We start from the raw sequence: 26818 nt of genomic DNA, 5'->3' as shown, positions 1-26818 counted from the left end.
CCTCATATAGATTTATCAAATTCTCAGGAACAAGAGATTTACAAACCCTGTACATGTCCCCCCGGCAGCTGCTCTGCTCTAATCTAATCAAAACCATCATCTTTCCTAGAATCTATTTCTCAATAATAATCATATCCAGAAAATGTCCCAAGTACAATATTTGTAGATTTTGATCCAGTTCATCCACAGATTGGTAAAATACAAACGCTTCAAAATGCAAAAAAGTATTTAAAGAGAAAATGTTGGATCTGGTGGTTGTTCTGTGTGATCACTGCAGCAATGGCCACTGTAAAAAAACATAACAAAACACTTTTTTTTCCAGGCATATTTAATTGGCACAGTAAACACAATACAACGTATTCAGTGCTCTGAAACACAAGCATGGCCCACCAAATGGACACAATGGAAAGTGCAAAGACACACCATTTGGTAGACCTCACAAAAGAAAACAAGTCTTACTTTGCAAAGCAGATAAAGTATTGGTAAGACTCTCAATAGTTAAAATAGAGGTTTCCTTTGAAAACTTTATATATTCATATATACTCTCTCTGGTTCCATCCCTCCATTTCCACTGTACAAAGTTTTTCTTGGGCATGGCTAAAGGGACATGATCGGGTTGAATAGCTTTCCTATTCTGACCTATGTATTGTCATTATAAACTGTTGCTTGTTTTCTTGACATAAAAAGACGAGGCATTGAGCTTGATGCTATGGCACAGCAGGGTTTGATCGATCCTTCCAGATGGTCAATTTTTCACTTCCCACCTTTCCAACTTATGTGTTAATAGAAACATGATGAACAACACATTAATGGCTTAATCCAAAATACAAAACTTTGTAAATTTGACTTATATTATATAGGCAATACATTCTGGGCTAAAAAAGATACATTAAAAAAGAAAACTTAAAAAGTTGATTGAAATCTGTATTCCTTTGAGAAAAATCAGTGAATCACTAGAATCACTGATTTAGAAGACGTCACATTTTTCTTCCATGTACTGTACCTGCATTGACTCTATTTTGTCTCAGTGATAAACTGGTTATTATGGCTCTAAGAGCTCCATCTGGTCACTCCTGGAAACTAAAAAGCTCACAGTATATTTTCATATACAGTAGATAACAAACTCATTGTGATAATGGCTACAAACTTGCATAAAACACCCTGATCATAACTTACAATATTAACACGTAACATACATACCGCTCTGTGTACTTAAAGTAAAACAGAATACAAAGACATCCATTTATGCATATGACCTCCCAGAAAACAACCTTGCAGAATAGGTGTAACACTGAGGAAGAAAAGAACAGGGAAACATGCCATCTGAAACTAAACATGAAGTATTTACACAGGCGCAGAACCAAAATCAGTGATTTCCAGATTAATTCAAAACAGCTTGACCAGGCAAGTTAACTTAACAGAAAGAGCCAATACAGACTGGGTTTGCCACAGCAGAGGGGCAGGGAGGAAGACAGGGCAAGCATGCAGCAAATCACAATGCTGAAAGACTCCCTGCAAGATGTATAGAAGTGTACAAGTAGCAACTGTTGGTATGTAGCAGCTTGTGACGGGAGGGGTCAAAAACAGGTAGGGGACTATATATATATATATATAGGTATAAAAGAAGAGGGGTGTGGTCAGAGAAAACAGACAAGTGACACAGAACATGGGGTTCAATAGGAGTGGTGGAAAATCTTCATATTCTCACACACACATACCACAGACAGGCAAACATGATGTCCTAAAGCAACATTTAACTGTATACCATATGCTGTGTCAATACACTTCACAGAAACAGAGTAAACAAATGAAAACCAATCCGACGCAACAATATGACCACCGAACTAAACATTAGTTATTTTTAAGCATTTAAATATATAAAATTGAAGCCTATGTTCTACTCACAGGTGTCATAATGAAGTCTATAAACAGTGTTATTCACCAGTGGTCATAATGTTACGTATAATTGGTGATCTGGGGATACCGTAAACACATTAAATGGCACTGTTAATTTAACCAAGTGTAATGGCAATTCAAGTCACAATACAGATGACAGAACACACTGCAACTGTTTCCATGCAGCAAGTTAAGCCATTTAAAACAAAGATATACATTTTGGTATGAATAAAGCACATTTTACAGTCAGATTAGCCACAAAAACCAGCAGAAGTATCTCAGGGTGCATTAGTATCCTAATGGTTGGAATGACTTTCTCACAAACACACTGCCAGATGAAGGTGGTACATGAATTCTTCCTGTTGCTCATAATTATATCCATGCTGGTCATTGTCCATTCTCCAACCACACCCTCTGTCCAGTGTGTGTGCAAAAAAGCAAAAGGTATACGAAAGGAGAGGTGGTCAATTTGCAAGCAGAAGTTAGTTCATTTAAAGCAAAGCAAAAAGCTAAGTTTGTGCTTGTGAGTGGTGTTGTTGTTAGGAATGAGAAAGATTTTTGATCTCAGAAATTGTACTTTGTAGCTGATCATTTTGAAATGGTTAGGCAAAACTGAAATTGTTTAAACTTTAGGTGATGTTAGGTGCACTTTAAGTGCATTTGAAGAAAGTGGTTGTTTTTCTCCAAGACTGCTTGCCCTGCCATTCCTCAGCCAACCTCACGCTGACTTCAAGGAATCTGCAATTCAAAAAGTACATACAATTAGATAACTAGATAACCACAGGAAAAAAAAGACTTGAAAAAGTTTAATTTTCATTACAGTATGCTCTTAAATTAAAACTATAAATGTCTGATTGCTACATGCTGAAAGTATTTGTAATGGGAAGCTTCAGTCTTAAGAGTTACACAACATGCATGGTATCATACACAGGTCCTACACAATGGGAAGGCAAAGTACGCTCTTGTGCATCAACTATTATACTGCACAACCAGAACCCCGCACTGCACCAGTTTTAAGCCCTCAAAACCGATTAGCATGTAAGGTCAGAAGTAAATTTGACTCATGACATTTCCATAGATGACTTTCTCTGTATGTTTGTTGTTACAGAGACCAGACACACCATGCTATATATTATCCCACACTATAAAGCTGTCCCAAGAGACCATGCAGTCAAGCACATGACCGCTGCTACCAGCCAAGTCTCACCGTTTAACAGAACACTAACTTAGGTCTTTATTCCTTTACCAAAGGCCTGGAAAAAAGGACCAGAACAACTCTCAACCATCATTATTAGAAGTAAATACAACAAGGGAAAAACGTTTTTATATCTTAGTCTAATGTTTTATAAAATGAAATATATACCTGGTCTACAAATACTGTGTTCAAAGCCTTCTCGTACTGTTGTATAATGTGCATTTTACAGCATGCCACAGAAGGAGACTTTTTGTTATTATTATTATTTTTATTAATCTAAAAAAATATCTTTCTTTAGCTCTATCTTACAGCAGGTTTAAAATGCATTTCTATCTGCATGATTGTTCAGTAGTAGCATGCATTTATACTGGCTACAATTGACCAAAACACAATAGCTTATATTTTGATCTATAGGATACAATAAAAAAAAGTGCATAAAAGTACTTACAAGAACTATGTAAAATGATCAAAGCGGAAATATTTGAGACTGTATATTAAATCATAAATATTTACATTTCCAAAGCATTTGTGATATACTATAAACACTAGGTGGCACTAGTAGTATGACTCCAAGCTCCACATGAATAACATTCAAGTAGAAAATTTATACAATAATACTGTCTAAATTGTCTTGAGGCACACAGACAGATCTGATTGGCCCATCCCTCCAATAAAGCATTGTTTCTGAGCTAGCAGTAACATTCCTGGGAACGGACAAGTCCAGACTGTTGCAACAAACACAGACTTGCTCAGTTAAATATATGTCATAGCACCTTTGGCATTCGTTTCCAAAAAGACCTCGATGTAAGTTGTAGGGACGTATCCTTCCTCCTCCTCGTTTCTGCGCACTCGTGTCCAGCCGTCGCCTTTGTCTTGTTCTATGACATACAGGAGCTCTCCTTCTGCTATCGCTATAGTGCCCTCATTTTTACCTAAAACACAGTACATTCAGGATATTTTACATTCAGGTTAATAGATAATGGAGTTTGAAAACAGGGCAGAAGTTAGAAATTTGAATTATAGTGAAATACATTCGGTTACAGGCAATTAATCAGTTTTTAATCAAAATGGATATTCAAACATTTCTAATTGTTATTAATAGATCACTGGTGGACACTGCTTTATATCTGGATTGGATCATACCTGGACGACGGAGGGATTACACAGATATCTTGTTTATGTTCATACTGATATCACCCAGCCCTATACACAAGCTACATTGTCCTTAAGTAAAACCAAAAGCCATAAATAAAAAATGACTTTGTTAATAGCATCGCTGTCCACAAAACCACCCACGCTCTTAAATCATCTGTCGTAAATCATCGATATTTCATATGTACCTTCAAACGGGTATAGAGCTTTACAGGTGCCAATGGTGGGCAGCGTTTCTTCGTCATCAAACTCATCGTCATCGTCGTTCTCTGGTGCGGAGGTCGTGGGGTTAAGGTTGGTGCTGGCTTTGACTTGAGTCTCTGAGTTCTGCTCCTCTGTGTAACTGCCATCCGGGCTGCTCAAGGGCCAATAAATACACACAGTAAAATACGCTGTGAAAACATTCTCTTCTCTGCCATGTTTATCTACGATTTAACTTGTGTCTGGGCAGAAAATACCATACCTCTCTCTGTCTTGTGCACAGTTGTTGCTCACTGCTGTTGTGCTATTTTGCGTTTCATAAATTACACTTCTTCTCTGTGAATCGCTTTTGGAAGGCATTCTTTCTTCTACCTCTGCGAGCCAACCCTGAAACACAGAAACATGTGATATTAATTGTATAAATGCTGCCAATGCCTAAGAGCAAGAAGCTTTAGAATAATTACTCAAAAAAGATAGGCCAAGGTGTGTCCTGTTACTTTGTTGCTAATAAATGTGAGTAGTTTATTTTGTAAATTCAAATGTTTCAAATTTATTGTTTACACAGCGCCTAATGCATCCTATTTAGTTCATGCCTTTGTTCTGACTTGGGCCTCTCTACCCAGCTGCGCATATCCAAATATGGGAGAACTGGAGGCGTCTCTGGACCGTTCCCAGTTCAAGATGTGAGTCTGAGCCTTTCCATTATTTACTGTCATGGCTAAACCAAACAACACAGCCTTTCCAGGGGTAACACTTCCAAATATGAGATCACCTATCGCCACAAACCTCAAACTTCTGAACTTCAGACTGCAGTTTTTCAATGGTCTGTCCAATTTCTGCTAGCCGTGGGTCTACGCTGGCCGGGTCACCCATTTGGGGGTTCTTTGCGTACACGTCTTTCATCTTCAAAAGTCCGTCCCTGGAAGAAGAAATTATTCATGTTAGTACAAGTATGAGTAGTAAAAAATTAAAAGTGAAAACATCTCAAAGTGCCCTCAGACGTCGTTGAATTTTTTACACTGATATTTTAGGTACCTCGTGTCCATCTCTTTCTGGATGTCCTTATTTATATCATCTATCTTTCCCTGCAATTTCTTTCTCCTTTGCTCAGGGGGGAGATGGCTGAAGTCCTCTGGTCCAGATCCCTGAGAAGATGAACAGCAAAGGAGGAGGATAATATTAAAAACAGGTTTCAGTTCTTACATTTTTATTATAATTTTGAATTTGGACTATGTTCTACTTTTTGCAGTATCTCCCCTAAGTGTAAGAATTTTGGGTTGTTTAAATGAGATGAATGCTTTATAAACATTGCCAATTTTGAGAAATTAAGAGGAAGATACTGCACTACTACTTCTTATTGCCAATGTGCTGACCTTAACCTATTCAGTTTAATTTGAAAATCTGCCAACAACTGAAAATGCAGTATAAATGTAATACAAGTGCTGTTATAAATGTTTACTTTGGTAAACAGACATATAATGCTAAGAGTTTAAAGCTGTCTGTGTGCATAAGGTGCATGGATTCAGCAGGCAGCTCATATTTCCAGATGAAGATGCTTCCAGTCTGTACGACTGAAGCGATGACTCATTGCTCTGCAGTCTGTTAACACTTTCTATAAACACTGTATCAATGATCTGGCCCGTGAAGGCACCGCACATCTGGGTGACCTAGATAAACTGATCATAATGTTTATGTAAACTCTCTAAATAGGTCAAGGTCTCCATAGTCTAATAGTGATTGCATCATAGTTGTACCACAGGAAACTGGTGGAGCTAGTTATGTTCAGGATTCACAGCACATATGTAAACAGCATGTAGTGGTCTTACCCTTAATCCCAGCACACAACACTTACCAGGCATGCAACACAGTAAGATGTGTGAGTATTCATGCAGAACATGCTTCTTTATTATACACAGGAGCATCTCAATAAGTCTGAATTGCATAGATCAAGTTGTATATTTCATTATAATTAACAAAACTGAATCAGAATAAAATAAATAGTGATTGTACATTATAGCGCTCTACTAGCACAACTTTTTTTGAACTACTGAAATAACTGAAGTTTTTCTAAAATTAAATGTTAAGATGCACCTGCTTTTACATTAGAGGTATAAGCATATTTGAATGGCATCTATATTAATGTTCTAGGACTACTATTTCTAATGATTTTGTTTTCCTTTTATATAAAATGTATACTCTGTTTGATTTAGTAGTCACAGCATGCAACGGGACATCACGAGAGACTCTCTACTATCACCAATAATTGGATTAGTTTTCTTTGCGGAGACAAACAATTTGATACGAGGACTACAAAATACACTAAAAAGACAAAACATAAAACATGGAGTATTTTTGATCACCTCAATGAGATTCCGGACGTGGGAATTGAGTGTGATCTGCACCACACAGACAGAGGTAGGGAGGGACATGACAAGAACACAACATAAAAAAACAAATAATAAAATGACAGAAACACACAGGTCTGCGGTCCATCTTGCGCAGTTTAAAATGTAATTAATAAAAGCATAACATCATATAATGTTACTGGGGAGGCGTGACATGCGTGCTATGGTCATGCAGCTACAGTAGTGGGAGTTTACAGTCATGCTTACCAGCTTGAGAGAAAGCTTCATGGGGGAAGAGGAGAGAGAAATGGCGAAGAGCAGGAGAAAAAAAGACAACAGACACAAGTCAAAAACATCAGGAGAATACAAGCATTTGTACTAAAACATGATGTAATCGATGATGATGGTATTTCATTTGCCAAACTTTGCCATCTATGCAATTTAAACATTGGACAAGAGTGCAAAGTCTGGCACTATGATATTATAATGAAAAGTGACAGATGCCATGTTGGTTAAAGGGCCAAAGCATGAAGTAAAGAATTATAATAAAACTGCAAGAAAGGAAGTAGAGAAACATAACAGTAAAATTGAATGACGGGCACGTTTTGAAAGACTATTTTCACTTCCTTTTGCAGTTAAAGCATTTACCTAAAGTGACAGCAGAGGGCGCTTGAGGTATGTAAGATATTACCAAGTCTTCACATGATCAGAGACAAATGGTCTACACATAAACAAAACAAGAACATATTTTCTGTAGGTCCAACAGTACTGCAGAAGAGATTAAAGAGAACACATAGTGCAAATTGTGGGCCTAAACCGTTATCACTGCATATGTGGCAATATGTAGTGAACATTAAACCGAATAACTATGTTTTGAGCAAATAGTGACTAGTGAAACTCTCAGAGCTCATTAACTGGAGCACTGAACCGCACATCAAGATTCCCACGTGGAGGGATTTTGACATGAATTCACTCTTCCTCTTAAACAACTAGGACAAACAATTATACCCACACGTATAGTATGTTTTTACAAACAGGAAAACAATATAACCTCAGAGTGGTGCAACAGCATCACACTGAGAACATCTCTTGAAAGGGGTAAATTCCTGCTATTGTTGGCCAAGTCTTATTCAAACGGTTACAAAACACCAAAAGTGCATCAATGAAAATGGGACACAGGGCTTTTCCGTAGTTTGGTTGTAGAAACATTAAAATTTGACTGTTGTCGGATGCTTGAGCCTGTTTGTGAATTGACCCCTCAGAGCAAGCCGCTGGGACCTTAAGCAGATACATGTGATGTGGGGTGAAATCATCTTCTATCATTCGTCTGATTTCTCCATCAGGCTGAAACATGTGATCAATACCAAGACAAACACACTAGCCTCCTTTGTATTTTTGACAAACATGCTCTTTAGAGATGATTTGCCACTTAAAAACATGATGTATTCTAAACACAATGAGGCTACTGTCTTTTATTCTTAGTAATGACACACAAAGTATAGGACACTTCGATGTAGGCATACCCCATTCGCGGTCCACACGCACTTACAAAATATTGTCTGGCCTCAAAAGCATATGTTGGTTGCCCCAGAGTCCTCTTCATTAACTCTTTGTGATAAATGAGCGAGCGAGGTGATACTGGCTGTAGTAGTCATCAGAGAAAATACAGCTTAATCACAACTTAAAGCAACTACTATATACTGTATATTCTTAATTTGTACCAACAACAAAGCACTTTATCATACCTATGGCAACACACACAGCTGCACATGGACAGTGGTTACAGGTGCATATACGACAAATACATTAATATATGTGCGATACAAAATCTGGCACTAGTTTCTTTGTGAACTGAAAGAAAATGTTTAAGCTGGGCCTCCAGTATCACTAAACAATATTCATTACTGACAAATCTTTGTAATAGAAATGGGAATATACGGGGAAACCCAGTATCTCTTTAGCACCTAATTGTCAGTTGAGCCGTTATTGTCTTTGAGCAGAACTGCAAACTAAATGTCATGTGATTTGGTGCCAAGAAAAGCTTCACTAAGGTCAACTTCAATGCTGTGATTCTGAATATAGCAATTCACAAAGCGTCCGATTTTACTGCTCATTTTATCTCTCTGCAAGAGCTGTTTCAGCACTTCCGTTTTCAGAACCATGTACTTCCTGTTTGATGTCCAACTCTAGAAAAACACAAAGTTCTCTTTTTTGTCCTTCCCCCACTCAATATTGTTTACACTCTCCACTATATTGTTCCTGTGCACTATTTTAATGAAATTAACGGCTGCCCTTTAAAATTGTCATTAAAAAAATGCAAACATGAACATAAACTTCACATATATATATATATTTAGACCGGAAGGAACCAGTGAGACCTATTCTTGAGGTTTGGGACAGCTGAAGTGTGACCTGGCCTAGTTTTAACCTGAGCAGTAAGGCTTAGGTGATTGAGAATATACCATACATGTGTGCAGATACATGTGGATAATATTTACACAATTACCTTATGGCATAAGTTGGCACCTCCATGTCACTGGTAAGCACACTCAGGTAGCGTCCTAATTAGTGTTAAAAGGGAGGGGGATGGTGATGGGATCTCACTAAGTTAATATGAAGAATGAAGGAACAGGTTGCTGGTGAGTGAGACACTTTGACAATGAGATGATATTATGTGCAACAGAAGCGAGCTATAAGCAAAACAGCAGAACAGTGTATGAGTGAATGCCAGGTTGTAAATAGCTATCTTAAAATCTATCTTTAAAGCACAGAACATATGTGCACTAATTAAAAGGACAGCACAATATATGCCTAGTAATTATATTGGCACTGAAAAATTGAAAAACTAAAAATTAGCATGACCACAATGTTACTTTCTTGATCAGATTATCTATGTCCTAATCCTGTTAAATTAAGTCTCGGTTTAGACCTGGATTAGTCCTGGGTTAGATTAAGTCATGATTCAGACCTGTTGAAATTTGGATTAGAAGCTTTTTAGTGTTGTTTAACTGTCAAAACGGTCTTCATAAGATTTTTTTTTACATTGTGCAGCCCAAATCAATGCCATTTCTACTTGCCCTGTAGTGATTTACCCATACACTGCCGCAGTTACTATGCAGTTTACACACAGGTGAGGAGACACACACAGAGCTGCTGCTGGGCACTTACCCCTCGCCTCAGGCTCCGTAGGCAGTGTATTTTGGGTTTGGACGTCATGAAGTCGTTGAGGCGATGGGACAGGGGCTCCTTGTGCTGCTTGGGAGACTGGGGGTCGTTGGGAACAGCAGAGGATGAGGGCGAGGATGTGGCTGGGGGGGCGGGTGGGGGCTGGCGAGGGGACGTTAACAGGGACATAAGCTACCGATAAGAAAGGGAGCCATTGCGGAGGACAGGAGACAAAGGAGGAGTAGGAGGAAAAACCATGGTAGTAAAGTAAAGGAGGTCAAACAACGAATAAAAACATAGAAGGAAAGGAGGGAACACAAAACGAAATATATAAGCCTAGTACAAATATTCAAAATCAACACATAAATTAATCCCAAACAGGACAAACAAGTTATAAACCAACATAAAATATATATCAAGACAAATTAAAATATGTTAATGATACAAAGAGCGAGAAGGTAGGTAGCATCAGACCAGTTAAAGCAAGCGGCTGCAACAAAGCAAACTGCACACTTGAAGCGCATGCGGATCCAGTCTATTACTATTGGTTTCCAGTAGTCGCATGCGAGCATGAATGAGAGTTCACCACAGCCTCAACAACACCATTGGTCATCATTACTAAAGCGGAATTGCAATCCTTCAACCTAATATTTGACCCATGATCCACAAAAAGAGAAGTCAAAGCTCTGCATGCATTTCCAGAACACTGAGAAGCACCCGAGTCAGCCCATGTGTCTGTTCTATGTTAGCTTGCGACCTTCAATTACAGAGCGATAGCTTGTCATACTGCATCAGTGGTTTACGGCCTCTTCCCCACACACCCAGCTTACTCATACATGCTCTGAGCCAACTGAACACCAGTCTACCCTGCGCTTCAGAAGCAAATAAACCCATCCATCTCCAGCGTGTTAATCAAGGAAGACATTAAAAATCTGCCAGGATATTAGTGTATTATCTGCCTTCTGAGATTAAAAGTACACAGGAGATACAATATTAGTGAGTTGTCATTGAAGAAAGGTGGCTCCAAAATAAGGGGCTCCTAAATGCCAGTACATGACTGACATAGGGACGCATATGGTGGCAAATAATAACAAGAAAATGGCAAATCTAAAAATGTAAGTTACACTAAAAGGAAACAGAAATGTGCTAGAAATGAAAACATAACTTATAAATTGTAAGTAAAGCTACAATTTTAAATGTAACAAAGCATTTATTAAAAAAAACTAGAAACAATGAATTCTGGTTGTTTTAAAACTACTGCATGAATCATACCTTGTTCTTGTTCTTTATAAAAGGCCACAGTTTGCCTTTACTTTTGCCAGTGGATTTCTCTTTGACCTCTCTGGAATTGGATAGACTGGTTTCTGACACCGTCCTCTTCATGGCCTGTCCATAGTCTTCAAACTCTACATCTCCTGGAGGCTCAAACCCCGACTTGTATGACTCCACCACCTGATTTGAGTCCTGTTAGAATAAAAAACATAACATCAGAAATGTAGTCAAAGTAGAAAAGTAGTTGGAAAGACATACAGTGTTGTCTAGATTAGAATAAGCATAAAAACCATAAACAGAAGTGAACACATAGTTAAAACAAAGACTAGCATTTTAAATTCTGTCAATCGGAATTCTGTTTATGGCAAAATATTAAGACCAAGTCACAGATAGATGGAAAAATAACACCAATCCAGAGTGGTGTGGGGTTTGTAACAGCTGATAACATGGAGCCAGGCTGGCATGTGGATAAGAGGAGGAGGATGTGCTGCGCTGACTTCAAGAGAGACAAAGAGTGTGTACGAGAGGGAAAGGAGGGCATGTGATATGTTATAATGCTGTGCTGTTTTTTTTTACATTTGCACTTAGTCACAGGGTGCAGTCATTTCCTGGAGCCAGTCCGAGCCAGTCCATACATACAGGAAGACTCACTCCTCACATATGTACTATGCACTCCTATCCCCAAGGACGGTCTTGTTTTTGTCACAACGCAGGGCCCAACATGTGATTTCTTAATATGTCAACACTGCCAATTTTCTCTTCACACTGACATCTGTGTATAATTTCAGATGTTCAAGAAAAGACTATTCACATGCTCAATCTACTGTCAAACTCTCGGTCCTCTTTGCTTGTTATTTACTATTAGAACATTCTTTGTAAATCAGGTTATAATCCCACAATATGGTGCAGGTTAAATGGCATCTCAAGTGAGTAACGTGTTCCTCGTGTTGATGCTTGCACTTTTCAGTCTGTGTACTCACAGTCTTAGGCTCAACGGACTCTGCAGCTTTGACCATGCCGTCTAAACACTTATCCACGATGGGCAGCACCTGGCGGTCCACATCAGCAAACGTCTTCATGCACACTCCCAACTTCTCAATTCTTCTCTCCTCCATGTCTTGAAGTTTCTAGATGAATAATATACAGAAGGAAAAAAAAACTATCAACATGATTGAAATGGGAATTCAGTTGTTTAGAGCTACATGGCACAAGAACCTGCCTGTACTGTTGCTGAACTTCATAAACCATCATGCCTTGGTCTGTTTAAAAGCACCAATATCACCGTTCTACTGTACCATGATATTTGTTTATCGTTACATTCCTCTAATAATTATGTATGGGTTAATAAGAGGAATAGAATAAGATCTTGTGCCATAAGATCTCACAAAATAATGTGGAGAAGAATCTTGTCACATTTTATTCCATATGTTCATAATTGATTCAGACAAAAAAGGGGTTAAGTGCTGGTGAGTTACATCTTACATTACAAAATTACAAAAGCAGCACGACAGTGACAGCAAAAAATTAAAATAAAATTGAAACTGTGCAGACGAAATTGTGAATGGAACTGCACAATTTATTTATTCTAAATTATGTTGAACTTTTGTCTCATGGACCTGTGTCTTGTCCACAGACTGTATATATAAATGCACAAAGCTAGCCTGCTAGCCACCACGTTCCAAATAGGAAGTGAGCATGAGCACATTTCCGGCTCCATCGATTTTGGTTCCAAATCACTTTACATTAGAGAACTGCCCCTTTCTCTGTCACTGCTGTTCGTATTAACCAGCTCTACATGATCCTGGTGTTTTTATTTTGCGATTGTGTCCATAAATCAAGATATGGACATTAATAACAGACAAATTAGCCGCCTTCTTTCCTTGAGGTCATGCTCTCTAGGTTTGATTGCTAGAGTTGCTAAGCACCTGCTCTCTGCTAAACCAGCAGTGCAGGCAGGAAGGGGCGTTACATTCATCAGCCTTGCTCTGGAATGGCTCTTCGGTTGCTATGATACTCGCTGTCAGAATTCCTAATTTAGAACTCGGCTCCAAATTCGGCCTAATAACTGCTAGCCTGGGCTCGTCCCATTCCTAGTTAATAATACAGCTTTGCATTGTGCAGTAATGCAAATGTATTTTTAGTGCTTTTGTACCTGAAATACACTGGGTATGTGGGTATAGTAATGGTCATTCTGCTCCTGGTTGAACTTCTGCAGGTAGGAGGAGTACTCATTCTTGCTGTCCGACATCATCTGTTGTCTCATCTGAGCGTGCTGTCGTGCCTAATGGAAGAATACACACAAACACGCACATCACAGACAGGTTTACCCCAGTGAACCAGCGGCGTCTCCAGGTTAACGCAGACATATGGGTTAGGCGCACATATAAAGAGTTAAAACCCACTAAGAGGAGACACATCTGTGAGTACTTGTGCTCAGGCATGCACAAACCAACAGAAATATAAAGCTGGTGAATGTAGGTGCACTTTTCAATCAGCAGCCATTAGTATTAACCTATACTAGACTATATAGGTCAGAGTAAATGTGTCAGTGTGGCAAACAACAACCAGCTCGACTCTAATGAAAAAGGATTTGATCGTCTGTCCCATTTTCATTTGTGTAGAATGATTGTTGGAGTTAGTTTTCAGCCATGAAACACAGGCAGCCAGAAACGCAGCAGGAGTAGCCTATTAAAACCAAGGCCGAGCAGATGGACATGAGATTATCTCTGTAAGACAACATGTGGGGACTGTGTACATTCATTGTGCAAAGTGCAATTATCTACTAGTATATGTTTCCTCTTTGCAGTGAACTTATGGACTGCCAGCCCACTCCTGTGAATTTGATTTACTTATTTTCAGACAAGGTTACTTTCTGGCCAGTGCCTATTATCTGAACAAGAATATATAAACATAACCATAATAAAGGACACGGTATTATTAAGGGACAGTCTCTTGCAGTTTGCCCGGGCATTCAACTGTCACACCAGTTTAATGTATCAGTATCACGCTGTCACACATGTGGTAAAACCATACATGATGTAATAAAAGGAAAAAGCAATCAGATTAGTCTTCTGTAGCAAAAAGGAACATGATCTGTAGTCTCATTGTATTATAAAAAAAATGTTTTACAATATGTTCATCGATGGCTCTGCTGTTAGATGCGGCGGTGTTAGTGCATGCAAATCCTCTCTTGTAGGTGTTTAGAAATTATCACTATGGTAACCCGACTGGGCCTGAAACCACATCACTTCCTGTTGGCATTTTCTGCAAATAACCCTATTGTTACTATGGTTACTATTACATGGGGCACTGAGAGTGGAACATATTTGAATGCCTCATCAAAAGATCTCTTCCTATCACTATCACTGTACAGTCAAATAAAAAACATAGTATAATAGGTAATATAATTTGGCATACAACAAGTAGACAAGCCACTGAACGGAAGAAGTCCATGATCAGACGGAACAGGCGTGTTAACAGTGACCTGGTCAAGGCTGCTGTGAGTTTGAGTCTGCAAGGGAGTGTGTGAATCGCAACACAAGGCAGACAGTATGTTCCCACAGATAAAACACTTTGTCCACTGGGCCTACCTTGTGGGAACTTCGCTTCAGCGTATGCCATAAAATCATACAAACATAAACGTCAAAAATGATGTTATCTGTTTCCACCTAAACAAAATGTTTGTATAGAACCATTTCCTGGACTCACAATGATGTCATAGCTGATATTTTTAAAAAGGTGGTGGTACCAAAAACAAACACAGATGGCACCAAATACACTGCACTGGTCATTACAATAACACACTATTTAAAAGTGAAGACCAATGAAACATGTAAATATTACATTACATTGCTCAAATAATGATGTAACACATTTTAATACTAATGTGGTATATTCAAAGCTTGCAAAGTTTGACCGGGAAGTAATGGGTCTTTATAACTTCCTCCATATACATAATAATTACATCCGTGCTGAGTTCAAGCCTGAGATTTGCTCAAAGACGCTCTCGCTGTGTGAGCTGTGCGAGCAGAAGGCCCCTGTGCGCAGACTTATTTCAATTAGTCATGACAATAGGAAATGACATGTGCTACAGGCTACATATGGAAAATATATCAGAAAATATCATAATTAGTAATGTAGAGCGACCTGTGAAAGTCTTTGTTAGTACTTTGTTCCAAAATGAAATTATTTTAAGATTCTGTTAATCCACTAGCCTAGATTATTATTATTTTATGTATTATTATTATTGTTATTTTAGATTAGTTGATTATTGTCGTTGTTGTTAATAAGTAAAGAAAATAAATAAAAAGTCAATTCAAAGCACATCCAAAATATTAATGTTTATTTTTTGTGCTGTTGCCAGTTTCTAAACAGGAGCCCATGTGTCTGGTGCCTGTTTTACAGTGATAATGGGCACAATGTCCTGCTATCATCACTACACAGCTCAGACAATACCAGCTTTGACTCACATCCACATGCTACACACTCTGCCTTTCAAACTCAGTGAAATGGCCTATCTGGCTAGAGGCATGAGCAGAGATGTTGGTGGGTACAGTAGGTGAGGTGAACAGACATTGGTGAGTAACGATAAAGCTGTGTTTTAAGATTTGAGGCTTGGTGAAATATGTGAGGTGGCACATACCTTTTCAACATCAGCTTTAGTCACGTTTATGTCCGCGTCCATCTTCTCAAAATACTGTTGCGCCTTCTCCGCCTCTTTACAGTCCCTCTCAAACCGTTTTTTACTCTAGAATATGACAAAAAATAGAAGCAAATACACCAATTACACCAAGTAAGAATAAATCAAAGAGTTGTTAAAATACATTAAAAACTGGACTGATGTGTAATAATAATCATAATAATAAGTGACAGTTTTAATCTTCTAACCAGGAATTTGGTGTCTATTTCATACCCACAAAGCAAACCACACACAATCATTCTGTCAATTTCAATGAACAATTTTTATCTTTTCGCAGCCTGCTAGTTGACCTTTTCAAAGTGTTTCTAAAGGACGTCACGGCACGTATAGTATAGACGTCAAAAAAGCTTGACACAGAAACCAATGCAAGCCTGTGACCCCGCAACAGGCACTGTATAAGTCAGCAGCCTGTGGATTAAACAAATGTTCATAGTAGTTTTTTGTATACACGGAAAACACAACCATTCATTCGGCCTCTTTCGACCCTTCTAAACGAACAATCAGTGTTTGTTGGACAAGCATGCACTCTGAACTATGCCTGTCTTCCACACATACAAAAGGATCATTGAACATGCTGTGAAGTTGAGGAGGACAAGGCAGTTATGCTTCTCTCTTGACGTCCTGCCCAGTCAAAGGGGCTTGGTGGAGATGAGAGGCGGTGGGCAGTGTTTGTATTTTGGCTCACATGAGATTTTGTTGCGTTTTAGATCAGTTTTACTATTGTATTCAGTGTCATTTAGTGTATGTTTGGTCTGCTTCACGTCGGAGTAACCCATAAACAGATATGCTGTAGGTTTATGGGTCAATAAATCTCTCCAGTGTTCAGCTCCTAATGACCTAGAACAGTAAACTTTGATTGAATGATGCTTTCATTCTGTGGGTCCTACATGCACTTAGCTACTGGGTTCATGACTCCAGAAAACTGATGGGAAAGGTAAATAAAACATGAATTCGTTTGAAATTCTGCCACTTACTGATTCCAGTTGTTTCCACGAGCTTTCAATTTGCTGCTGTGCCTTACGCCCTTCATGAAAGTGCTGCAAGAAAAGCAAAAGTAAATTGTGTTTAATGGTTAAAATACATTTGTTTGTTTTTTTACAATTCAAACAAACATAACTTATAATAATAATATAATAATATAATTTCTAAGCAGACTCATTTTCAATTTCGTCTGTCTTGGTTTCAGATTGTGGAAGCTAGAGTTGATAGCTGAGCTGCATATCAATGCCCACTGCCTATTCACTCAAATTCAAACCAAGCAGTGGTACAAAAGAGAGCCTTTACTTGTACCAGGACATTTCAGTCCATTGGATAAACTAAAAAGTCACACGAACTCTCAGCCCAGGATGTGAAATTCAGGCTTTTGGGACCATTTTACGGACATTACAATGGATGTGAGAGTATATACTGTCAGACTGTGGCCTGGTTTACCTCACCGATGTATACTTCTTGTTTCCATAAGTTTCTAGAGAAGCAACAAAAAATGGGAACTGTTTAGGGGAACTTTACTTAACAGAAGGCAGGGCTAGGTGAAACATTTACACTTGATTTTATGCAGGGACAGTGTAGTAGTAAGCCCCTCATCATAATACATGTAAAATTAAGAGAAAAAAATGAGTTTGTGTGATGCAGCTTTGGTTATTTTTGATCAAACTCAAATGTTAAAACCGGGAAATGTTCTGTTGAACTGTCAATGGTGGTATTAATAATATCTTTTGTGACATAAAGGGTGGGGGGAAACCCCATTGCGGCAAACAAGATGTACAAATGAGCAAGCACTTGTGATATGAAAAGGTTGCAACGAAATTTTGCCTTGAGGGTGGGGAGACCTGTAACCTCCTGTAACCATCTCACTGTATAATTATAGGTATTTTCCGAAATGTTCCTTCATTACTGATATCACAACTACAACTTCTGCATTCACCGTTGTCGAGAGATAAACAGTGAGCTTGAGTGGCCACGTGTGTAATATTTAGGGGAAAAAATGTTTTAACTGCCTCTTTTATGAATTTTCCTGCCTCGAGCATTAAAACCAAAACTAGAAAATGCATTTGAAAATATATACGGTATCAGGCGAGTGAGTCCATGCTGAATGTGAAATGATCTACAGTGTATCAGTCTCATTATAGATTCTAAGCCCAGTGATCAGACAGGCTGCTGAGCAAACACCTAAATATGATTCCTCAGCATCCCATTAAGGCTAAGGCTCTTTGTCGCTCACGCAGAACACGCACGCCAATGCTGATACTCATTATTTAACATAACACAAGCTATTATGTAAATGTTTTATAATGAAACTGAGAATTCAAGAAAACTGCTAAACTTAAGACTTGGAGACTTGGCGACTTTGTTTACACTAAGATTAAGATCTGCTTCTTCCTTGATGGTTAGATGTCTGCCTTTTAATTTATAACTAAACCTTATGAATTATGACTGGGATTAGGCCAACATTCGTGGATAATAACAAGGACTTGGACTCGGTGGTCACTTGTTTCACCAGCCAGCATTCCACAACATGCCAGTGATGCATAGATTTATTTGGGAATGCACCAAAATAAAACAAATTTAGATGAATAATTATAATTCTTGACTCGACGAAGATTGGATAATTTATTTAGATTCCCATGGTTTAAATTATGATTAAACTAGAATCAACCTGAGCCAGTCTCCGACCTCTCATGACTTGCATAATCTGATAATCAGTCTCCCGAATCTGACTATACTCTTGATCTCGTCTGAAATTGAGGACACATTAATCGTATATCGTGTCCTCAGCTTTATACTGGCTTCAGCACAGAGGAAATAGCTAAAAGGGAGGTGCCATAGTTATACCAATCCGCTGGGAATGTAATTTATTTCTGCTCTCGGGTCTGCAATGTACCTGTCTGAATAGCTCCATGTACAGTCTCAGAACTTTTTGTAATCCTGTTGTCTGGGTCTGTCTGTACACTTTTATCACATGTATCTCAGAGGTTACACAACAGAATCTAAATGGTAACTAAGAATGAAAATAAAAGCAAAAGCACGGGCGTGACCTAGTCTAGAACATGAGCAAAATGTTTGAAGAAATTGAAGAAATTATGATATTCAAGAAAGAAAGTAAAATCATCTGACAAAGGCTATTTGCCGAGACGTAAAAATAAAAATCTTTTGGACATCTTCCACCTGATTGTGCTCTGTGGTTTCCTTTCTTTTTGAAGTTGCTTTTCCTTGCCTTTGCATCTTAACAATTCAGAGAAGTCCCGATCTAAAAATGTCCATTAATACCAACAGTCTTACCGCTTTCCGTTCACTTTTGAGTTCTTGTAGGAACCGTGACAGCTCATTAATGATTTGCGTTGTCAGGTTTTCCGATATAAGCTCGTGCTGACCCGCGTAGTCATTCAATTCACTAAGCGTTTGTTGGAAGGCTCGACAGACGGTATACCTGATGGGAAAAGACAGAGATGTCAAAAAAAAAATGTCTTGAGAGATGTAAAAAAAAAAAACAATGCTTAACTTACTTGCTCTCTTCCTCTTCCCGCGAGTTCTTCTTGGGTTGATACTTCTTTGATAAATTTCTGTAAAAACAGAGCTTAAAATACAGTTTGTTCCTATAAAACATTAACAGGTCAAACTGCTCCATAAAACTACCACCCGTAACAAGATTCAATCTGGCAGAGCGCTGTCCATCTTCCTTAGGCCATAGTAGTACATCAATAGCCTCGGGTTTGTGTCGAATGTCAGGGACCAAAAGGACACATGCATTTTTAGTTTTGCTACTGTCCTTGTGTTACTTTTTATAACATCTGTGAGCTTATTCTGTTGTTTTTTCCACTTTATCTTGCAACAACAACCCCCTAATGTGCAATAAAATGATACAATCTAATAAAGAGTATGGTTTGAAAAGTGTTATGTGTCCAGATCTTTTTACTTCACCGATGTTTACATTAGTAGATCAGAAATTAAAAATTACCTAGCCATTTCAAGAAATACCTTTGAGTAAACATTAATCACTAAATCAATATCTGGTTAAAACTTGTTTTCATAGAGCTACACCATGCAGTATATTGTGGCACATTAACATTTCCATTCATACACAATCGAGGTAAGGTGAATTGCCTAGCGTATCTGCAACATGTGGAAACCAATGCATTAAGTATATCTGAAAGTTGAATCTATGCTAATTCTGTTTCCAAAATGAAAAATGCATGTGTAAAAAAAACAAAAAACAGACGTAATGTGATTAATAAAATGTGAAGTGTCTGTGTCCCATCCAGCTCAATATGGCCACATCCCCCACATCTCTACCTCTCTCTCTCTGGTGCTGTTTGCTCTGTTGCTAGGCAGATCTGTCACTACACTGCTCTGCTCGTCCTTCTCACCCTGTCTCTAATTATAGTGCTTACGCTCATTCATTCATTTATCGCAACCATATGTCATTTGTCACAGTGAAAATTGTCACTGCTTCATCTCTACAAGCTGAACCAATATGTTGAATTTATAATGGGTTAATAAATAAGTACAAAGGTAACTAGCACACAGGTAACACAATGTATAGTATTAATAAGAAGTGTGTACAAATTCTCAATTATAAATCTCAATTGTATCGAATTGTCATATTACCATTGTTCTGCAAGTTGAGTACAATCTCTTTTGTTTACTGAGTTTTTCTCCTGCCGATATGGATTATGCCAGACTAGAATTTGGGGGAGGAGCTGGAATTAATGCAATGGCGAGCACAGACTAGACTGGGGCATTGTGCATTACAGCATTGCAATGGAAGAGGATTATTTATGGATTAAACTTGTGTGTTAATGTGTTGTGGTATGTTGAAAGACGTGGCGGAAGTGTCATGATGACCAAAGATGTGCAATGAATACTATGACTGTAAAGAGAAATGTGTATTCTAACTTTTGGGAACTTTTCTCAAGGAACATATTTACTACTTTTACAGCTGTTGTTTATCATTTATGCAGTTTAAGTTGATCGTATGTGCTACTGCCACACAATGATTCTAGTAAAAAACACACAAATAAATACTGCAGTGCATTTGATGATGGTATTATGGCTGATCAAAGAACTAATGGTAACAGTTGATTAGGCCTATTAACCTTATGGTGCTTCTACTTGGAGGCAGCCCAATAGATTAAGCTTGATTTGTGTGCTAAGTTGATTACACAGGATAATTGGTCTTTAGGTACAGTCTTGCCAAATAGGAGCAAAACAAAGGAGTACAGTGTGTGATAAAATGCTAAAAAAAACAACTTATGACTCAAGCTATCCTGATTTCCACACTTCTGCCTCATCTAACAAGTGTGTCAATGTCCATATATGTGCCAGTCTGCTAACAGGCACGTTCCGACTGCCACTAAACAACGAAGGTGATTGAAAATGTCCACGCCATCTGTCTACGTCTGTTTAATGAAAATGCAGCCCACTGTTGGGATGTCCTACATTATCAGGAGGAAATGTGCTGAACTGAACACAATTAATAAATGAGTTGTTGCAATATCCCTACATGCAATGTCCATAAAGAAATAAACTAAAAACTTATAATGAATGTTTTGGTCTTTTACCAGAGGACACTGTCAAGAAGAGCCTGAGCCTTTATGTGTATTTCCTAAAAGTTTAACTCTCTGCAACCCTGTGAATTACATATTAAGATATTTTAGTAGTATTTGAAGTTTTCACATTGTTTTCACATTGTTAGACCGTCCTAATCAATTTTAGCAATGGCCCACAACAGAATGCACCGTAATAAAAGCATGAGTGGGGTCAAGCAGAAATAACAAATGTTCAGGGGTTTCTGTGGAGCAGACTGTAAACACACACTTAGTCCTATTATCTCAAGCTGATACTGGTCCCAAAAAAGAGGATGGGTGTGGGGGGGGATCAATAGTTTCTATGCAAATACTGGATTAGTTTTGGTTGGCCATACAAAAAGTGGGGGTTAGCCAATACTGGGCAATGCTGCTCTTCTCTCCATGTGGAATAAGGAGTGGAGTCTCTAAGTAAATGCACAAAGCCTGGGGAGGTAGATGTCCACAGTGCACATGCTCCAACCTCTGCCCTCGGAAAGCAGTGAGTGTACCACAACAGTCTAAGAGGGAGAGAAATCAGTCGGAGAGAGCAAAATCTGGGTCAGACCTGTGGTTGATAAAGCCCATACCTAAGAATCACTATGGTAACACAAGCTCCGCCCCTTCCCCCCTTCAACCTGACTTCCTTTTGCCTGAAGCTCCAGCTAGCAACAGCAGCAGACAACGTGCAGCATGAAAGCACTTGAGACGCAGACAAAAGGAGTCAGGGGTGAGGGGGTGGAACATCCTCTTCAGGTCACATGCACACTTTCAAGCTACTCTAGCTAAACATTGCTTATTCAGAGAAAAGTATACAAAAAACACATCCAATTCATTACTTTGTGAAAGAATGCAGAGCAAAGTGTGTCACTCGTTTATGGGAATACTCAATCTCATCTCAATTTCCCACTCCACAAAGAGGTCAGAGGTCTCAGTCAGCTTCATAAGCTGAATCTCTTGTTTCAAGGACACTTGAGTAGGTCAATTACTGTGGTTTCTCTCTTGAGCCATCTGGATGAATCCGGCTAATTACACCACAGAGCTGCACACACACACACATTATAAGGCTTTGCATTGTGGGTACTTACCTAATTTGTTTTGCATAGCTGACTTCAATCTCCGATCTTTCCTTAACAAATTTGGTGTACTTCTCGGTGAACTCAATACCCCACTGTGTGTGCTTCTCCAAGTTGTCAAACTGATCCTGTGGGGACAAAATTGAAAATCAATCAAAAGCTCCACATATTAGGGGCAGTTATTGACTAGCCTACAAACACTGCATTATCAATAATGTGCTTCCAGCAATTCAAAATTACATTCTTTTTATGGTCTCGGTTGGAGGCAAGACTCAATATCAAATTCAGCACAGTGAATAACAAATACAACTGTTTTAGCTCAACTCAATATTTAGGATTTAACAATGTATTCAAGAGGACAATACAGTCTTCAACACCTGTAGCGGATTGTGGCGCAATGTGCAACAATCTATCCTAAGAAATCACTGGTACTACACAAGCTAAAGCGAAAGTATAGCAACATTTCATGAAAAATTCCACCTTAGTGATGCTCCAGCAGAGTCCCATCTTCTCCTCCATATCTGAAGGTTTATCTCATTCTCCAAGTCTCAGTCAGCAGCGTTAAACTGTTAAACTGATTTCGTGTCATAGATGCTGAGCTCCATCAGTGTCTCTCATCTCACAGAAACGGGAAGTGGTTGTGGTAAAGAGCTACACTAGCATAAACACAAACTTAGCAGCACAATGTATCCATAAAACGTCTACCTTTAAATTGACTGAGATCAATATTTCCCTTTGAAATGCCAAAAAGAGGCACTCGAGATTTTGGCTACTCCCAGCTGCAGCACTTAGAGAAAACAATAACAGCACAAGATAGAGTGCAGTATCAGTGAATGGGACTTTCCAGTGTTCACTGTTAGTCATACCAGTATCAAAGACCTTTATAGAAAACACTTGTATCAATAAACAACAACTTACAGAATAATTAACAGACAAATCAAACATTTCACTTCCTTTCCTGCTGCTTCATGGAACAATTGCACACACACGGTCACTTTAAATTAAGAATAAGCGTCTTCTCATCCAAGCAGAAAAACCAAATTACCCTTTTTTGCAGGGGGACCATTTTGTCCACCTTCTGATCTAATCTCAGCGTGGACTGGGCGCTCTTCAAAAACATTGAAATGCAGAAAGTATTCAATCCAACGTGGCTTCTTCCAAAATGGAACCACAACAATGGCTGAGTTCAGATGAGGGAGGCTCTCCAAAACACCATCTCCCATGTGTCCAATGTTAACAATACACTTCCAAACCAAAAAATGAGCAAATATGTAGCCAATAATGTCCAAATTATGGTCCAAATTATCCAGAAGAATGCCAAATAGCGATGGAAGAAGCAATATTTTCCTGGCTAGCTAGCATGCACACTCTGATTGTGAGGCCACTGCTGAGTGTGAGGCGAAATGCTCCATGAGGCGTAAGGTGGAATAAGTGGGATGTGAGAGGGGAGGGAGGGCCTGGAATAGAGAGAGAGATGAGGGAAGAGGCGGGATTATACGGGACAGGATTACATTTAAGATGTAATGGGGTAGGGTCATAAACTACGCCACCCCCATTTCACCAGGGTATATTAAAACGTAATAAATATAAAATGAATCGGAGGAGTGAGTGATTTTCAAACGTAGTGTATGGGAGAGAAATGCAGCCATTGAATGAAATATTAAAAGACAAAAGATAAAATTGTACAGTTTCTCCTCGGTATATTTTTTAGGAAAGTTGCAATCAATAGATGACAACAAAACTCCAAATTCAGAGTTTATAATAACAAAATATAGGAAAATACTTGTACTAATGCCAGTATTTTTGCCTTCGTCTAAATTTATGTTCTGGTCAAATGTATGTTTTTCAAGGCTGCCATACTGTGGAATATTACATGCAATAACACAACAGTAGAACCTACACCAGAAAAGGCATAGTGCACCTTTAATTAGATCATACACTACATTGAGCTGAAAAACTGTACAGGAATTTGCAGTAAACCCCCACTAATGGCCCCTGAACTACTGACCGACTTCCTCCCTCCCTCCCGTGCTCCCCTCCTCTCTTCCTCCCTTCTACACGTCCACTCTGTCATCTGGCCCACGACACCTGACCTTGTTCCAGCAGAAGTGAATGATAAGGGGTCCCACAAGGAGGTGACCCGAGCCTGTTTGGTTTTAACGCAGCCTAACTCGACTCTTACTGTTGTTGTTGCTATACAGTTACACAGTAGTATGTTATTCTTGTCAATCTAAAACTGAATCTTATGCTAATATAGCTTTTTTTTTTAAACAGTAACAAAACAAATCCAGGCCTGTTTAACCATGAGCCTCTGACCTTTGACCCTTTAGCTGGTGAAGGGGATTATGGGGAGTTTTAATGTATTGGACTGTAGTTAATCTGCACCTCCAGTATGCTCATGCTGCTCCATTAACCTGTGTGTGGGGCAGATATTTGACCATTTTGTATCATATCTTTCTGAATATATCGAGTTTTATTTTATTTTATTTATCTTATTTATACAGGGGAACCACTTGGGCTCTCTTTTTCATGGGCATCCTGTTTAAAATAAATGAAATAGAAGCAGAAAAACAAACAAAAAACAAAACAAGTCCATATAAAACATTAAAAACAGGAGCAGGTGAGTAGAAAAGTTTGTTACCAGATTATTAAATTGCAACTGCGTCACCAACGTATTCAGTTTTGCTTTTCCTTGGAGTGTGTGTGTTCCATTACTATGATATATTAACAATGCCAACTGCAGCCACAACATCATCAGCTCATTAAGATTAAGAAGAAGAACTAAAAGACGTTCTCTGAGCCGACCCACTCAACCATGTAAATGCTAATCATTTTTAATCACCATATTATCATTATTTTGCATTACACTGATTGATCACCGAAAGTAATCCAGTGATGATTTAAGACAGCGTTGAATAGAAACCGTTTGCCTTTCTTTCTAATGTAAGCAGGCACAAGATTAAATCATCTATAGCTGAAACCAAAGACAGCCAGTACTTTAGTTATTGGCTCTAGGAACAAAGAGTGCTGAGCTTTCAACCTGATCAGAGGTACCAGGAGCCTAGAGGTTTAATACAGCCACATCTGCAGAAGTGATTTTCGCCTCTGATAATCAATAGGTCGTGAACTCAGCGCGTGGGAACAGAGGTAGCTCTTTGGAGTCAGCCACACGTTAGATTATTAGACCTTCATATTATTGAGTTTAAACATGCTCTTTTAAGTTCATTCAATCATTTTATAAAGTTGAAAAGATACTTACTTGTGGAAAACGTAGGCCTGGGTGTCGAGGTAAACTAGTGCACAGATGTTGAGGACAGATGTTTTGCTGGTTAGAGAACAATGGGACAAAGGAGCATGCTGAAAACCTTTGTCATTCTACAATGTGGATCAGACTAGAAGTGTGGCATATGTCCAGCAGGTTGAGTGGTAAGCCATTTTTCCACTGGTTCACCGCGCTTAGGCTGTGATGACTTCGGACTATGTGTTATTCTGTGAGTTTGGAAGCGCTTTGTGTTTGCTGATTGTCTGTCTATTGATGACTGTAATATGACTTCATGGTTACTTGGGTTTGAATGAAACTAAATTATCTGGATATGTTCCCTAATTTTATCCTGACACTACATTTTAACATAGGGCGTGTTTAAAAATGCTGTGATGAGATACAGAAAAACACTGACTAAAATCTGTTTTAATGTTTCAGTGTGTTGCAGACAGCTTTTCTGATCCCCAGTGGGCGCTAAGCAGCCTGGACAAATATTTAAAGAACTTGCCAAACCATTTTTGAGGGACACTCAAGTCTTTGTGAGAAGATGCGGGGTTGGAATAATGTGGCCTAGCTCTGTGTAAACCTCTGTGTCAGGCTCTGTCAGGCTCTATATGGTGACAGGAGTTAAATTAGAAAGCTGCATACACTGATAAAAATATGATTTTGTTAAACGAGCATAAGAATAATTAAATACATGAAGTTTCAATGAGTGAAGCTGTAACAATTCACAAAAGCAGTCAGTCCACATGTAGCATGTGTAATATTTCTGTGCTGCATAGCCCTTAACTCCATAACTCTGAACCTGGAACCAGACTGGAGCTCATTGGTTGTTTATAATTTGTGATATTTAATTATTTATATTTTTATTTTTTACTAGTGATGCATGATAACCGATTTGAAGATGTGTGTCACTGATAACTGCTAAAGTAAAACCGATAATTCATTTTTGAAATATTAAACTTTTCTCTTTTTTCCCTTTAGTTTATAGACC

At 38.6% G+C, this 26818-nt stretch overlaps 1 protein-coding gene across 21 annotated transcripts in view; it reads right to left on the bottom strand.

The window, feature by feature from the left end:
* Window positions 1-310: 310 nt before the first annotated feature.
* Window positions 311-26818, bottom strand: part of LOC117391287 (formin-binding protein 1) — a 35638-nt gene continuing 9130 nt past the window's right edge. For 2 of the 21 annotated variants that reach the window (XM_055231828.1, XM_055231826.1), the window contains exons 2-18: window positions 22575-22690; window positions 19429-19485; window positions 19205-19352; window positions 16900-16962; window positions 15869-15973; window positions 13379-13507; window positions 12207-12353; window positions 11227-11418; window positions 9958-10146; window positions 7057-7071; window positions 6805-6840; window positions 5480-5589; window positions 5231-5363; window positions 4707-4831; window positions 4432-4598; window positions 3865-4023; window positions 311-2634 (exon numbers count right to left, since the gene is read on the bottom strand). In XM_055231828.1, the coding sequence (XP_055087803.1) occupies window positions 2615-2634; window positions 3865-4023; window positions 4432-4598; window positions 4707-4831; window positions 5231-5363; window positions 5480-5589; window positions 6805-6840; window positions 7057-7071; window positions 9958-10146; window positions 11227-11418; window positions 12207-12353; window positions 13379-13507; window positions 15869-15973; window positions 16900-16962; window positions 19205-19352; window positions 19429-19485; window positions 22575-22690 (1911 nt within the window). In that variant the 3' untranslated portion in view covers window positions 311-2614. Of the gene's footprint in view, window positions 2635-3103; window positions 4024-4431; window positions 4599-4706; window positions 4832-5230; window positions 5364-5479; window positions 5590-6804; window positions 6841-7056; window positions 7072-9957; window positions 10147-11226; window positions 11419-12206; window positions 12354-13378; window positions 13508-15868; window positions 15974-16899; window positions 16963-19204; window positions 19353-19428; window positions 19486-22574; window positions 22691-23042; window positions 23179-26818 lie in introns of those variants that run through there. The other 19 variants (XM_055231829.1, XM_055231827.1, XM_055231838.1 and 16 more) reach the window with 17 other exon arrangements.

Source organism: Periophthalmus magnuspinnatus, chromosome 23 (genome assembly GCF_009829125.3).
Source record: "Periophthalmus magnuspinnatus isolate fPerMag1 chromosome 23, fPerMag1.2.pri, whole genome shotgun sequence".
Taxonomy (NCBI): Eukaryota; Metazoa; Chordata; class Actinopteri; order Gobiiformes; family Gobiidae; genus Periophthalmus; species Periophthalmus magnuspinnatus.
Note: the sequence above shows the minus strand (reverse complement) of the source record. Positions and strands in the feature narration are given on the sequence as shown.